Consider the following 15,080-nt stretch of genomic DNA (forward strand, 5'->3'; position numbering starts at 1 on the left):
CATCAGCAGTTTCTCAAAAACTTAAACATAGTGTTTCCATGCTGCTACTGCTAAGTCACTTCAGTCGTGTCCGACTCTGTGTGACCCCATAGACGGCAGCCCACCAGGCTCCCCCGTCCCTGGGATTTTTCAGGCAAGAACACTGGAGTGGGTTGCCATTTCCTTCTCCAATGCAGGAAAGTGAAAAGTGAAAGTGAAGTCGCTCAGTCATGTCCGACTCTTAGCGACCCCATGGACTGCAGCCTACCAGGGTTCTCTGTCCATGGGATTTTCCAGGCAAGAGTACTGGAGTGGGGTGCCACTGCCTTCTCCAACAATTCCATTCCTTGGCATATAACTAAGAAAATGTATGTTCAGACAAAAGCCTGTACATGAATGTTCATAATAGCATTATTCATAATAACAAAAGAATAGAAACAACCCCAAAACACACAACTGTTTCAAATTTTTTGTTAAGTATAGTGTTGGTTCAAGGCCTATGACAAACAAATGCCAAAACATAATTAGTGGAAAAAATATATTAGGGAAGATGCTTGTGAAAGATAAAGGGGAATAGGAAAGTCCCACAAGCCTCCCCCGCACTTACAGAAAGCATAGTTCAGCTGCCGCAGAGAAGGACAGGAATTCCCTGAATAAGCAGGGGAACTTGCTTACAAGGCTTGTCTTAGTAGCCACAAATAGATACCCACCCACGCTGGCCAGGATCTTGGAAGTTTAAACAGTGGGTTCAGACACGCACACCGTTCAGATGCTCTGAACAACACATTGTTCACTCACTGTTGTTTACTTGCTAAGTTGTGTCCAACTCTTCATGACCCTGTGGACTGCAGCACGCCAGGCTTCCCTGTCCTTCACTATCTTCTGGAGTTTGCTCAAATTCATGTCCATTGAATCAGTGATACCATTTAACCATCTTATCCTCTGTTGCCCACTTCTTCTCCTGCCCTCAATCTTTCCCAGCATCAGGGTCTTTTCCAGGGATTCAGCACTTGACATCAGGTGGCCCAAGTATTGGAGCTTCAGCTTCAGTATCAGTTCTTCCAGTGAATATTCAGGGTTGATTTCCTTTAAGGATTGACTTATTTAATCTCCTTGCAGACAAAAGGACCCACAAGAGTCCTCCAGCACCACAATTCAAAAGCATCAATTCTTCGGTGCTCAGTCTTCTCTCATTGCTCTCTTGAAAATGGCCCCCACTTGAGCAGAGTGCATATTTCAAGGACAGAGGAGGAGATGAAGTGCTTCCGATCAGTCAGGTCCGATTCACAGGTCAATCAGAAGTCATGCCCTCTCTGAGCTCCCAGTGTACCTGAGCAGTGTACCTGAACAGGCCCTCCAGGGACAAACTCCCGCCCAGCCACATCCTCCTCCACAAGCCTGCTTCTTGTTGTAGAAAATCTTTAGACTCCTAGGCCTTCCTCAAGATCCAAAAATAAATTGAATCAGAGAAGTGAGAAAATGCAGAAATAAAACAATCAAGCCAGACAAAATGATAATAATTCAACCATTCACCAAAGTCAAGGATCTTTAGTTCCTCCTCAAGGGCTATAGATAATATTCTGAGCCATATCCTTTAAGTTGTTTTGCAGACACGGAAACCCCCACCAGGTGTAAAAAGTTAACTGTATGCCACCCACAAGCACACAGAGACTCCAGACAGGTTGGACCCAGAAGGTTGATGATGTTGACTCCTCATTACCTCATCACCAACCAATCAGAAGAATACCCACAAGCTGATCACAAACACAGCAACCCTCTCCCTCACCCTGTCTTTAATATTTATTTTTATTTTTTATTTATTTGGCTGTGGTGGGTCTCAGTTGTGGCATGTGGATTCTTTAGTTGTGGCATGTGGGATTTAGTTTCCTGACCAGCAAACGAACCCAGGCCCCCTGCATTGAGAGCACAGAGTCTTAGCCACTGGACCACCAGGGAAGTCCCCTCACCCTGTCTTTAAAAGTCTTTCCCTGAAAGCCATCACAGAGTTCAGATTTTATGAGCATTGGGTACCTTAAACACTTTGCAAGGGTCCAGCAAGGGGCTTCACTGCATGGAGGTGGTTCCTATCTGGCTGTTTTGGGGGCAGATGTCAGGATAATGATTCCCAAAATAAGGAACAAATTTTTCCACCAAAACCCCCGTGATCTGAACTACTGATTTATTAAGTCCCCTAAGCTTGACATCAGCTCACTAGGGCCACTCACTTGTGTCCTCCTGTGATTTAATGAAATGATACACTAGTAGACTCATCAGGTACACACACACAACACTCTGGATAATGTCACAGGTGTTTCCTTGCAAGGCAGTCATAATGTCCAGGCCATCGTATTTTAGATGATTGCTTTTCTCATTAGATTCAGTGACCAGAAAAGACAGATTTTGCCAGCTACCATTTAACACTTGTTGGGAGAATTTAGGGAGAAGGCAATGGCACCCCACTCCAGTACTGTTGCCTGGAAAATCCCATGGATGGAGGAGCCTGGTAGGCTGCAGTCCATGGGGTCGCTAAGAATTGGACACGACTGAGCGACTTCACTTTCACTTTCCACTTTGACGCATTGGAGAAGGAAATGGCAACCCACTTCAGTGTTCTTGCCTGGAGAATCCCATGGACTGAGAAGCCTGGTGGGCTGCAGTCCATGGGGTCGCACAGAGTTGGACACGACTGAAGAGACTTAGCAGCAGCAGCAGCAGGGAGAATTTAGTAAAGGCTTCTATGTGTGTTATAATGACCTCCAGGCCAATGGAGGGGGAAAAGATGGTGGCCAAATAATTGTACCAATGGAAAACAGAATGTGTCCCTGTGGCCTTGAGAAGAGGGAGGTTGGCAACTTTTTTTAACTCTCTGCCCAGGTAAAACCCAGGGTGCAGCAGCCCGATGACCCAGGTAGAAGCCACAGCTGAAGACTTGTGCCACACAACCACTGGGTCCCACTGGGGGTCACCCAATAAACACCTGAGTGGTGCAGTCAGTGCCAAGCAAGTCACTGTCCTTTAATGTGACAGAATGACTACATGGTTCTGATGATATCCCTGATGCAATTGTGTTAGTTCTAACTCCTTGCAAGCTCCAGGGAAAAGGGGACTATGGCTCTTTGGTTCATCATTAAGACCTTAAACTTAAGCCCAGAACACAGTAAAATGCGATAGATATTAATTATGTGAACTAATGAACACTTTGCTAACATGAATGACAGATTAGCTGTAAGACACGCCATAGAACTGAGGTGATTCCAGACTGCTCTCACCCCATAGCCATCAACTCTCCATAGACTGAGCTACTCAGCTCTACCTTCAGACTCAGCCCCCTTCTCACCCATTAGGGAATGGTTCTCAACCCTATATGAACACTGAAAGCAGTTTTCAATCCTGAGGGTTTTAAAAATCACCAGTGCCTGGGTCAACTCCCAAGAGTTCTGATCTAATTCCAGAGAGCTGACATCATGTCCAGTCCTGGCCCCGGGTTGCTTCCAGCCTGGCACAGCATCAGCCACAATTGATAGCTTACGGTGAACGATGTCGGATTCCTGATCTCCGAAGAAGATTTAGCTTTGGGACCAGGGACCAGGCTTGATCACTCAAGAGCTCTTGTGTAGCAGAGTTTTATTAAAGTATAAAAGGGACAGAGAAAGCTTCTGACATAGACATAAGAAGGGGGACAAAGTGTGCCCCCCTCGCTAGTCTTAGCAAGGCTTTATATACTTTTATCAGACCCACTCCCACAACATACATCTTACAATAACAGGATTTGAACAAACAATAGAAAGATCTTACCAGACCAACGCCCACAGTACACAAATTTTAAGATAACAAGATTAGTCAGGAGGTTCTTGTTCAGTTCAGTTCAGTTCAGTTCAGTCGCTCAGTCGTGTCTGAGTCTTTGCAACCCCATGAATCGCAGCACGCCAGGCCTCCCTGTCCATCATCAACTCCCGGAGTTCACTCAGACTCACGTCCATCGAGTCAGTGATGCCATCCAGCCATCTCATCCTCTGTCATCCCTTTCTCCTCCTGCCCCCAATCCCTCCCAGCATCAGTCTTTTCCAATGAGTCAACTCTTCACATGAGGTGGCCAAAGTACTGGAGTTTCAGCTTTAGCATCATTCCTTCCAAAGAAATCCCAGGGCTGATCTCCTTTAGAATGGACTGGTTGGATCTCTTTGCAGTCCAAGGGACTCTCAAGAGTCTTCTCCAACACCACAGTTCAAAAGCATCCATTCTTCGGCACTCAGCCCTCTTCACAGTCCAACTCTCACATCCATACATGACCACTGGAAAAACCATAGCCTTGACTAGATGGACCTTTGTTGGCAAAGTAATGTCTCTGCTTTTGAACATGCTATCTAGGTTGGTCATAGCTTTTCTTCCAAGGAGTAAACATCTTTTAATTTCATGGCTGCAGTCACCATCTGCAGTGATTTTGGAGCCCAAAAAAATAAAGTCTGACACTGTTTCCACTGTTTCCCCATCTATTTCCCATGAAGTGATAGGACCGGATACCATGATCTTCGTTTTCTGAATGTTGAGTTTTAAGCCAACTTTTTCACTCTCCACTTTCACTTTCATCAAGAGGCTTTTTAGTTCCTCTTCACTTTCTGCCATAAGGGTGGTGTCATCTGCATATCTGAGGTTATTGATATTTCTCCCAGCAATCTTGATTGCAGCTTGTGCTTCTTCCAGCCCAGCGTTTCTCATGATGTACTCTGCATAGAAGTTAAATAAGCAGGGTGACAATATACAGCCTTGACATACTCCTTTTCCTGTTTGGAACCAATCTGTTGTTCCATGTCCAGTTCTAACTGTTGCTTCCTGATCTGCATACAAATTTCTCAAGAGGCAGGTCAAGTGGTCTGGTATTCCCATCTCTTTCAGAATTTTCCACAGTTTATTGTGATCCACACAGTCAAAGGCTTTGGCATAGTCAGTAAAGCAGAAATAGATGTTTTTCTGGAACTCTCTTGCTTTTTCCATGATCCAGTGGATGTTGGCAATTTGGTCTCTGGTTCCTCTGCCTTTTCTAAAACAAGCTTGAACATCTGAAGTTCACGGTTCACGTATTGCTGAAGCCAGCTTGGAGAATTTTGAGCATTACTTTACTAGCGTGCGAGATGAGTGCAATTTTGCAATAGTTTGAGCATTCTTTGGCATTGCCTTTCTTTGGGATTGGAATGAAAACTGACCTTTTCCAGTGCTGTGGCCACTGCTGAGTTTTCCAAATTTGCTGGCATATTGAGTGTAGCACTTTCACAGCATCATCTTTCAAATGATGAGGATTTGAAATAGCTCAACTGGAATTCCATCACCTCCACTAGCTTTGTTCGTAGTGATGCTTTCCAAGGCCCACTTGACTTCACATTCCAGGATGTCTGGCTCTAGGTCAGTGATCACACCATCGTGATTATCTGGGTCGTGAAGATCTTTTTTGTACAGTTCTTCTGTGTATTCTTGCCACCTCTTCTTGATATCTTCTGCTTCTGTTAGGTCCATACCATTTCTGTCCTTTATTGAGCCCATCTTTGCATGAAATGTTCCCTTGGTATCTCTAATTTTCTTGAAGAGATCTCTAGTCTTTCCCATTCTGTTGTTTTCCTCTATTTCTTTGCATTGATCGCTGAGGAAGGCTTTCTTATCTCTTCTTGCTATTCTTTTGAACTCTGCATTCAGATGCTTATATCTTTCCTTTTCTCCTTTGCTTTTCGCTTCTCTTCTTTTCACAGCTATTTGTAAGGCCTCCCCAGACAGCCATTTTGCTTTTTGGCATTTCCTTTCTGTGTGGATGGTCTTGATCCCTGTCTCCTGTACAAGTAAGATGGTAGGTGTTGCAAGAGGGCATCAGAGGGCAGACACACTGAAACCATACTCACAGAAAACTAGGCCATCTAATGGTATATGTAATAATAGTAAGGGCTTTCTAGGTGGCGCTAGTGGTAAAGAATCCGCCCGCCAATGCAGGAGATGCAGGTTCAGTCCCTGGGTCAGGAAGATTCCCTGGAGGAGGAAATGGCAACCCACTCCAGTACTCTTCTAATCACACTAGGACCACAGCCTTGTCTAACTCAATGAAACTAAGCCATGCCCATGGGGCCACCCAAGAAGGGCAAGTCATGGTGGAGAGGTCTGACAGAATGTGGTCCACTGCAGAAGGGAATGGCAAACCACTTCAGTATTCTTGCCTTGAGAACCCCATGAACAGTATCAAAAGGCAAAATGATAGGATACTGAAAGAGGAACTCCCCAGGTCAGTAGGTGCCCCATATGCTGCTGGAGATCAGTGGAGAAATAACTCCAGAAAGAATGAAGGGATGGAGCCAAAGCAAAAACAATACTCAGGTGTGGATGTGACTGGTGATAGAAGCAAGGTCCGATGCTGTAAAGAGTAATATTGCATAGGAACCTGGAATGTCAGGTCCATGAACCAACGCAAATTGGAAGTTGTCAAACAAGAGATGGCAAGAGTGAATGTCGACATTCTAGGAATCAGCAAACTAAAATGGACTGGAATGGGTGAATTTAACTCAGATGACCATTATATCTACTACTGTGGGCAGGAATCCCTCAGAAGAAATGGAGTAGCCATCATGGTCAACAAGAGTACAAAATGCAGTACTTGGATGCAGTCTCAAAAACGACAGAATGATCTTTGTCTGTTTCCAAGGCAAACCATTCAATATCACGGTAATCCAAGTCTATGCCCCATCTAGTAACGCTGAAGAAGCTGAAGTTGAACGGTTCTATGAAGACCTAGAAGACCTTTTAGAACTAACACCCAAAAAAGATGTCCTTTTCATTATAGGGGACTGGAATGCAAAAGTAGGAAGTCAAGAAACACCTGGAGTAACAGGCAAATTTGGCCTTGGAATATGGAATGAAGCAGGGCAAAGACTAATAGAGTTTTGCCAAGAAAACGCACTGGTCATAATAAACACCCTCTTCCAACAACACAAGAGAAGACTCTACACATGGACATCACCAGATGGTCAACACCGAAATCAGACTGATTATATTCTTTGCAGCCAAAGATGGAAAAGCTCTATACAGTCAACAAAAACAAGACTGGGAGCTGACTGTGGCTCAGATCATGAACTCCTTATTGCCAAATTCAGACTTAAATTGAAGAAAGTAGGGAAAACCACTAGACCATTCAGGTATGACCTAAATCAAATCCCTTATGATTATACAGTGGAAGTGAGAAATAGATTTAAGGGACTAGATCTGATAGATAGAGTGCCTGATGAACTATGTACTGAGGTTCTTGTTAAGGAGAAACAAACCCTTGAGCAAGATACATTGTTATATTGACTAAGACAAAGCAATATAGAAAAAAATGTTTGTCTTTTTCTCCTCCTTGAGAGACTCGGACCCCTTTCTCCTTCTCAAGGGCCCTGGACCCCTTTCTCCTCCTCAAGGACACTGGACTTCTTATCAACCTTCCTAGGAATTGACTCTCTCACAATCATCTATTTCCCTGTCTGTTTTGGATTAGTGTTCTTGCATGCACATATTGGAGAAGGCGATGGCATCCCACTCCAGTACTCTTGCCTGGAAAACCCCATGGACAGAGGAGCCTGGTAGGCTGTAGTCCATGGGGTAGCAAAGAGTCAGACACGACTGAGCGATTTCAGTTTCACTTTTCATTTTCATGCATTGGAGAAGGAAATGGCAACCCACTCCAGTGTTCTTACCTGGAGAATCCCAGGGACGGGGGAGCCTGGTGGGCTGCCATCTATGGGGTCACACAGAGTCAGACACAACTGAAGTGACTTAGCAGCATGTGCATCTCAGCTGCATGGAGGGAAAGAATGGTTCCATCACAGAGGCAGGAAGGCTTCCTGCAAAAGGTGATGGGGTATGTGAGCTGATTCTGTAACTAAAAGGGTGAGTTTTTCAGGTAGACAAGAAAGAGGGTGGACAATCCAGGCAAGAGGAAAATGTGACATGTCAGGAGCCCCACAAGAAGAATTTGTGTTGGTGTAGAAGACCAAAAAGCATCATAAAAATACCGAGTCTCAAAGAAAAGAGGGGGAAAACTCCCCTAAACAAGCAGCGTGAGTGTCTTCCCCACACAGAGCCTGGGGACCCACTCAGTCAAACTTTTCCAAATTCCCTAGGCTCTAAAGAGTGAGTCATCCCTGGTATTCCCCTGCCACCAGCTCTCATGGAGTCCCCAAAGGATGTGGAGAGGGAGTCCCCATGGAGACCAGGACAGCAGAGGGGAAAAGAGGAGTCAGCAGAGGGGGAACGAGGCAATTCCCCCAGGGTCCAAAAAGAGTATAAGTCCCCCTGTTCCTATGTCTGGGGTGGGGGATGTCCCTGCTACCTCCCCTGCCATCATCACCCAAAGGCTGGACTGAAGTCACTCCATCAGAACTACTCATCCATCTCCACCTTCCAGGTATGTCTTACCAAGCCAATAACCACTCACCAACACAATGACAGCAGCTGGTGTCTGGAACAAAGCATATAAACTGTCTGTGTGCTGAGGAGGAATGATCTAAGAACTGGGCCTTGTTAGAAAATGGGGAAACCACAGCTTGAAAAGTGCCAGGACTCTAGCCTTGCCAAATGTAAATGTGTTCATGCGTACAGTGGGGCCTGGAAAGAGAAAATGAGTCAAAAACAAAGTGTTCAGCAGAGAGAAAGGGGCAAGCAGGAGGAGGCAAAAAGAACCCTCCAGAAAGCTAGAATCTTAAGATGTCAGAGCCTGGAATGCTGTCCAGTAGGACACAGGCTCTTGCTACTCAGAGCGTAGTGCCCAGATCAGCAGCATCAGCGTCACCTGGGTGTTTGTTAGAATGCAGATTCTTAGGCCCCTCCCCAGCCCTTCTGAGGCATAACCCGCATTTAACAAGATCCCTACATGATTCATATGTGCATTCAAGACAGAGAGGCTCTGATGCTCAGGGTTCCAAATAGACCTGCATATCAGAATCAGCTGAACATTTTTTACAGTACAGGTTTCTGAGCTCTGCTCTAGATAAATTAGAATTTCTGGGCACTGTGTATAGCCATATATTTTTTTTCACAAAGCTCCATTGGTAATTCTAATGACAGAGGTCCACAGAGCAAACTGGGAACCCCTGATCTGGTTCAGTCTGCTTAATCTTAAGCTGAGAAAACTGAGGCAAGACAGTGACAACTAGCTTGGTAATCTATTATGAGACTCAATTAATATTTCTGCCTAGAGACCAAAAAAAAAAAGGGGGGGGTGGAATTAGATCCAAACTCTAACTCAATACCTTAATAGCTGAATATCCTGTCTCCTCCCATCTTTGGAGCTCCATTTTCTTACCTTTAAGGAAAAAAAAATGAATGTCCCTGAATGTCAGGATTACTCCTCACGGGCAGTACACAACAGAGAGAAATTAATGGAGGATCCACTCTATGTTTTGTGTATACACACACACACTCACACTCCATAGTAATTGCTTAACTGAGGTTTGGGGATCCTTGCATCCCAGAATTTCAAAGCAATTTAAAAGCCCTGAAGTCTCATTGTCCCCATTTTACAGATGAAGAAATGGAGAGGCGCTCGAAGCAGCTGTGCTCCTCACTTTGTAAAGGTGAGTAGTGTCTGCTTTCCACCTGGACAGACAGTAACACGGAAAGGGTTTGCCACCAACTGGGTTCTGGATGCAGAACTTCAGCCAGCGAACCGACTTCATTCATGGGGAACATGTAGTTGGGTGGGGCTGGAACCCCACAGTTCTCTATCCCTGGAGGCTGTCTGACCTCTCCCAGTGACCCCACTAAGAAGGAGGGGAAGATCCCTAAAATTCTGTATCCCTAAGGATAAAGGGAAGAATTAGGCATGGTCCCAGTGAGGGAAAAGATCATTTAAGTAATTATCAAATGATAGAGTAGGGTTATAATATAGAGAGCTCAGTGAACAGAGTTCCAGAATGAGAGATTCGGTGGTTGGATGTCAGATAAAGCTTCCTGGGGAAAAATTGATGATCCCCGAACAGAGTCTTAACAGATAAGAAGGATCAGTTCTGGTTGTGTAGATGAGCCAAAGGAGATAAAAAACCTTCTGAGATGTCCCAGGATCCTTTAGCTGGGACCCAATCTCTTGTTGAAGGAACCAGCATTTGATATGCATATAAATAAAAACATATATTATTGTTTTGTTTTTCTTTAATCTGTATAGTTTTCCACAAATTATGATTTTAATCTCAATATGGTTTTAAGATTTCTCTACATTGATATATATAAGTTAAATCTATTCCTTTTTAAACTCCATGAGCCTATTAACATTTAGGTTTGGCTAATGTTAGTCCAGTGCAAATAGCCCAGGAGAACATGCACCCTTGGGCATGTCTCCTTGTGTGCATATGGGGGAGTTTTTAAAACACTAAGAAGTGGAATTACCTAGCTGTCATGGACTGAATGCTTGTGTCCCTTCAAAATTTATAAGTTGAAGTCCTAATCCTGAATGGAATGGTATTTGGAAGTGGGGGTCTTTGAAAGGCAACTAGGTTTAGATCAAGTCCTAAGGGTAGGGTTCTCATGATGGAATTAATGCCTTTATAAGAAAAGACTAGATAACCTGCTATCTCTCTCACTTCACTATATGAGGATAAAATAAGAACACAGTTCAGTTCAGTCGCTTAGTCATGTTTAACTCTGTGACCCCATGGACTGCAGCAGGCCAGGCCTTCCTGTCCATCACCAACTTCCGGAGTTTACTCAAACTCATGCACATTGAGTCAGTGATGCCATCCAACCATCTCTTCCTCTGTCGTCCCCTTCTCCTCCCACCTTCAATCTTTCCCAGCATCATGATCTTTTCCAATGAGTCAGCTCTGCACATCAGGTGGCCAAAGTATTGGAGTTTCAGTTTCAACATCAGTCCTTCCAATGAATATTCAGGACTAATTTTCTTTAGGATGGACTGGTTGGATCTCCTTGCAGTCCAAGGGACTCTCAAGAGTCTTCTCCAACACCACATGTCAAAAGAATACAGCCATCAGCGATTCTAAAAGTGGGCCTTCACCAGAATCCAACCATGCTGGCACCCTGATCTTGGACTTCTCAGCCTCCAAAATTATAAGAAATAAGTATCTGTTGCTTAAGCTACCCAGTCTATGGTACTTTGTTACAGCAGCCCAAGCAGACTAAGATACTGAAGTGTGCATATTTGTGGGTCCTCCAATTTTCTCAGTTTACATTTACACCAGCACATTTATTGCCTCTTAGAACCCTCCAAGAGAGGTATTACATGTACTTTATGAAAAAACAGTCTGAGAGAGGTGAAGTGACTTGCCCAAAGTTGCACACCAGAAAGTGTGGAAGCCAGACTTAAAACCAAGTCTGTATGCTGATAAAATTCATATTCTTTTCACTGTTTTAGACATTCAGCCGGTATTTATTGAACACTTATTACGTACCACACCCTGGAGGTACAAAAATTAATCACAGAGTCATACTGAGCACATAGTAGGACTTAATAAATGTTTGTTGAATGAATATTGAATCAAGGTGCTCAAAGCCCACAGGAGAGACAGACACACAAAAAGAACATACAGTAGCTTTTTGGCTTTCAGATTAATTTGTGTTTTAACATTTTTGAACTTTTTTCATGTAACATTATTATATCATGTGCTTTTTCCATATCATTAAAAATTCTATAAAAATAAAACAAAAATTCATGCAATAGAATAGTGATGCACTGTGATGGATGTAAGCCCCGGTGCAGCCAGCACACAGTAGGGAGAAGTACAGTTTCCTCTGAGTCATGTGAGTCGGGAGGGAAGGCTTTATATACGAGATAGTTTTGGTCAAACACAACAACTGGAAATGGGTTCTTAGCAAAGGGAACACATGAAAAGGGACAGGAGTGTAAACAATATATTTTCTGGAAACTACACTACTTCTGGTTGCCTTGAAGTTACTTCCTTCCAATATCAGGGCTAGGTATCAATAAACTGATCCTTCAGTAAATATCTGCCATATGCCAGGCTTTGTGTGAGATGTTTTACATGCTTTATTCCATTGAATCCTTGCAGCATTTTTTCCTCATTACACATAGAGAAAACTGAGGCTCGGGGTGGTGAAGAATCCAGCCCTGGAATATATTCAAGTTTTCTATTCTTTCCACTCCCTGTCGTCTCCCTCAGATGCCAGCCACTGCTGCACTCTCCTGTCCCAGGTTTTACTCCAATGGAAGGACGTCCTCTCAGCAAACCTAGCTAGCTACCCTTTGGATCAGGAAACTGTGCCCATTTCACTGCCTCTTTTTCTCCTTGGGAAACTGGAGAGGAAAATGCATATAGAGTCACGGAGTTTTCAATCCTTGTCCAGACACAACTATGATCCTATTCATCATCCATGCATTTAATAAATTCAGGCATACTTCATAGATATTGTGGGCTCGGTCACAGACAAGCACAATAATATAGCCAAAATATAGCAATGAAGCAAATCACCCCAAAGTTTTGGTTTCCCAGGGCATATAAAAGTTATGTTTACACTATACTGTAGTCTATTAAGTGTGCAATAGCATTATGTCTAACAAAGCAATGTACATACCTTAATTTTAAAACATTTTATTGCTAAAAAATTATACCCGTCACCTAAGCCTTCAGTGAATCATAGTAGTAACATCCAAGATCTCTAATCATAGATCATCATAACACCTATAATAATCATGAAAAATCTGAAATATTGTGAGAATTACCAAAATGTGACACAGGGACACAAAGTGAGCAAATGCTGTTGAAAAATTGTGCCACAAATCTTCAATTTGTTTAAAAACAAAAAACTACCATCTGCAAAGCATGATAACGTGCAATAAAATGAAGTGTGCCTTTATTTATTGAGCAATTATTATGTGCCCAGCAATGTTCTCAGTACTGTGGATTCAAAATTGAGTAAGCCAGGCAAGTGTCCCATTCGCATGGAGGTTAAGTAGTAGCGTGTGTGTGGTAAGTTGCTTCAAGTCATGTCCATCTCTTTGCGATCCTATGGACTATAGCCAGCCAGGCTCCTCTGTCCATGGCATTCTCCAGGCAAGAATACTGGAGTGGGTTGCCGTGCCCTCCTCCAGGGATCATCCCTACCCAGAGATTGAACCCTCATCACTTAAGTCTCCTGTACTGGCAGACAGGTTCTTTACAGCTGAGCTACCTGGGAAGTGGCAGGGACTTAGCACTAAAGAGATAATTTTAAAATTACCTCTTTATATAAATTTTAAAATTTTATATATTTTTAATTGAAGGATTCTTTTTTAAAATTTTATTTTATTTTTAAACTTTACAATATTGTATTAATTTTGCCAAATGAAGGATTCTTTTAAACACAGGTTTTGAGAAGTGCTGTGGTTTGTCCACACACATCACACTTTTATTACACAGTTAGGACTCACCCAAATCTGTTCCCAGTACAAAGTGCGTTCTGGCTGGTCATGGTCCTGACCTTTTCCTCACCTCCCTCCTGCTTTGTCTCTCCTCAGACTCTGTCCTGCAAAATGACACCTGAGAACTTCACCTGGACCTGGGGTTCCCCTGCTGAGTTCATCCTCCTGGGCATCACAGACCGCTGGGACCTGCGCCTGACCCTCTTCCTCATCTTCCTGCCCGTCTACCTGGTGAGCTTGCTGGGAAACGCAGGCATGGTGCTGCTGATCCACATAGACGCCCAGCTCCACACACCCATGTACTTCTTCCTGGCCAACCTCTCCCTGCTAGATGCCTGCTATTCCTCAGCCATCGGCCCCAAGATGCTTGTGGACCAGCTGTTGCCTCGCACCAGCATCCCTTACGCAGCCTGTGTTCTCCAAATGTTCCTGTTCACAGGGCTGGCCGATGCCGAGTGTTGCCTGCTGGCAGCCATGGCCTATGACCGCTACGTGGCCATCGGAAACCCTCTTCTCTACACCACGGCCACGTCCCGGCGTCTGTGCCTGGTCTTGCTGGGAGCCTCCGGCCTGGGCGGGGCAGTGAGCGCCGTGGTCCACACGACCTTCACCTTCCGCCTGAGCTTCTGCGGCTCCCGGGAGGTGAACAGCTTCTTCTGCGATATTCCCCCCCTGCTGGCCATCTCCTGCAACGACACCAGTCTCAATGAACTCCTCCTCTTCGCCGTCTGTGGCTTCATCCAGACAGCCACCGTGTCGGCCATCGCCGTGTCCTACGGGTTCATCGCCGGCGCTGTGATCCGCATGCGCTCGGCCGAGAGCCGGTGGCGAGCAGCCTCGACCTGTGGCTCCCACCTCACGGGTGTGGCCATGCTGTACGGGACACTCATCTTCATGTACCTGCGTCCCAGCTCCAGCTACGCCCTGGACACTGATAAGATGGCCTCCGTGTTCTACACCCTTGTCATCCCAGCTCTCAACCCGCTCATCTACAGCCTCCGCAACAAAGAGGTCAAGGAGGCGCTCAGAAGGACTTGGAGCCGATGCTGCGGTCCACGGCGGAGGCACCAGTGAAAGGGCTGTAGGCTGGCGTTAGGACTGACTCTGGAGGGATGAGGTGGGCTCTTCCCGGCCCCTGGCATGGGCTGGGTGTCCCTTGTCCTTGTTTGAGGTGGAAGAAAGGGGAGAAACTGAGGTTTACAGACAGCAGACAGGAACCTGAGGTACTCTAGACCCAGCCAGAACCAAGATCAAGTGAATTTGCTGTTGAGTTTGCCTTAGGCTCCTCCATGTTCAAAGCATGTTACCAGGTGCAGTAACTATTTGCCACTTGAATTTCCAAGAGGCTGATACCCAGAAACACCAGATAAGGTTTGTGCTGGCCGCAAGTGTTCTAGAGCCTTGCTTTTCTAACGTCCTTTGTGACCAGTGAGTCACACTTCTCACTTTGAGCCCAAGAGAGCAACTTCAGAACCCACTTATGCCAAAGACTGGGATAGGATCTGGGTAGGCAAATATCTTTCCCTATGAAGCCGCATATTCCATCTCTCAGGATAACTGAGAATACACATGATCTCATTCCTAAAATCCCACAGTTGTGTGAAAATTCGACCAAGATTAGGTTACTTCAGGGCTGTGACAGAGATTAGGAAAGGGTCTGAATTATGGTTATGGTTAGAATAGGGTTAGGATTCCTGTTATGGCTAAGACTAAAGTTAGAGTTAGG

General features: G+C 44.7%; 1 protein-coding gene across 1 annotated transcript; it reads left to right on the plus strand.

The window, feature by feature from the left end:
* Positions 1-13,303: 13,303 nt before the first annotated feature.
* OR5C1 (olfactory receptor family 5 subfamily C member 1) lies at positions 13,304-14,428 on the plus strand. Its single transcript, XM_002691597.6, has one exon. It carries the CDS (start codon positions 13,403-13,405, stop codon positions 14,426-14,428), a length of 1,026 nt encoding a protein of 341 aa, XP_002691643.5. The 5' UTR covers positions 13,304-13,402.
* Positions 14,429-15,080: the final 652 nt, after the last annotated feature.

This window comes from Bos taurus, chromosome 11 (genome assembly GCF_002263795.3).
Source record: "Bos taurus isolate L1 Dominette 01449 registration number 42190680 breed Hereford chromosome 11, ARS-UCD2.0, whole genome shotgun sequence".
Lineage (NCBI taxonomy): Eukaryota > Metazoa > Chordata > Mammalia > Artiodactyla > Bovidae > Bos > Bos taurus.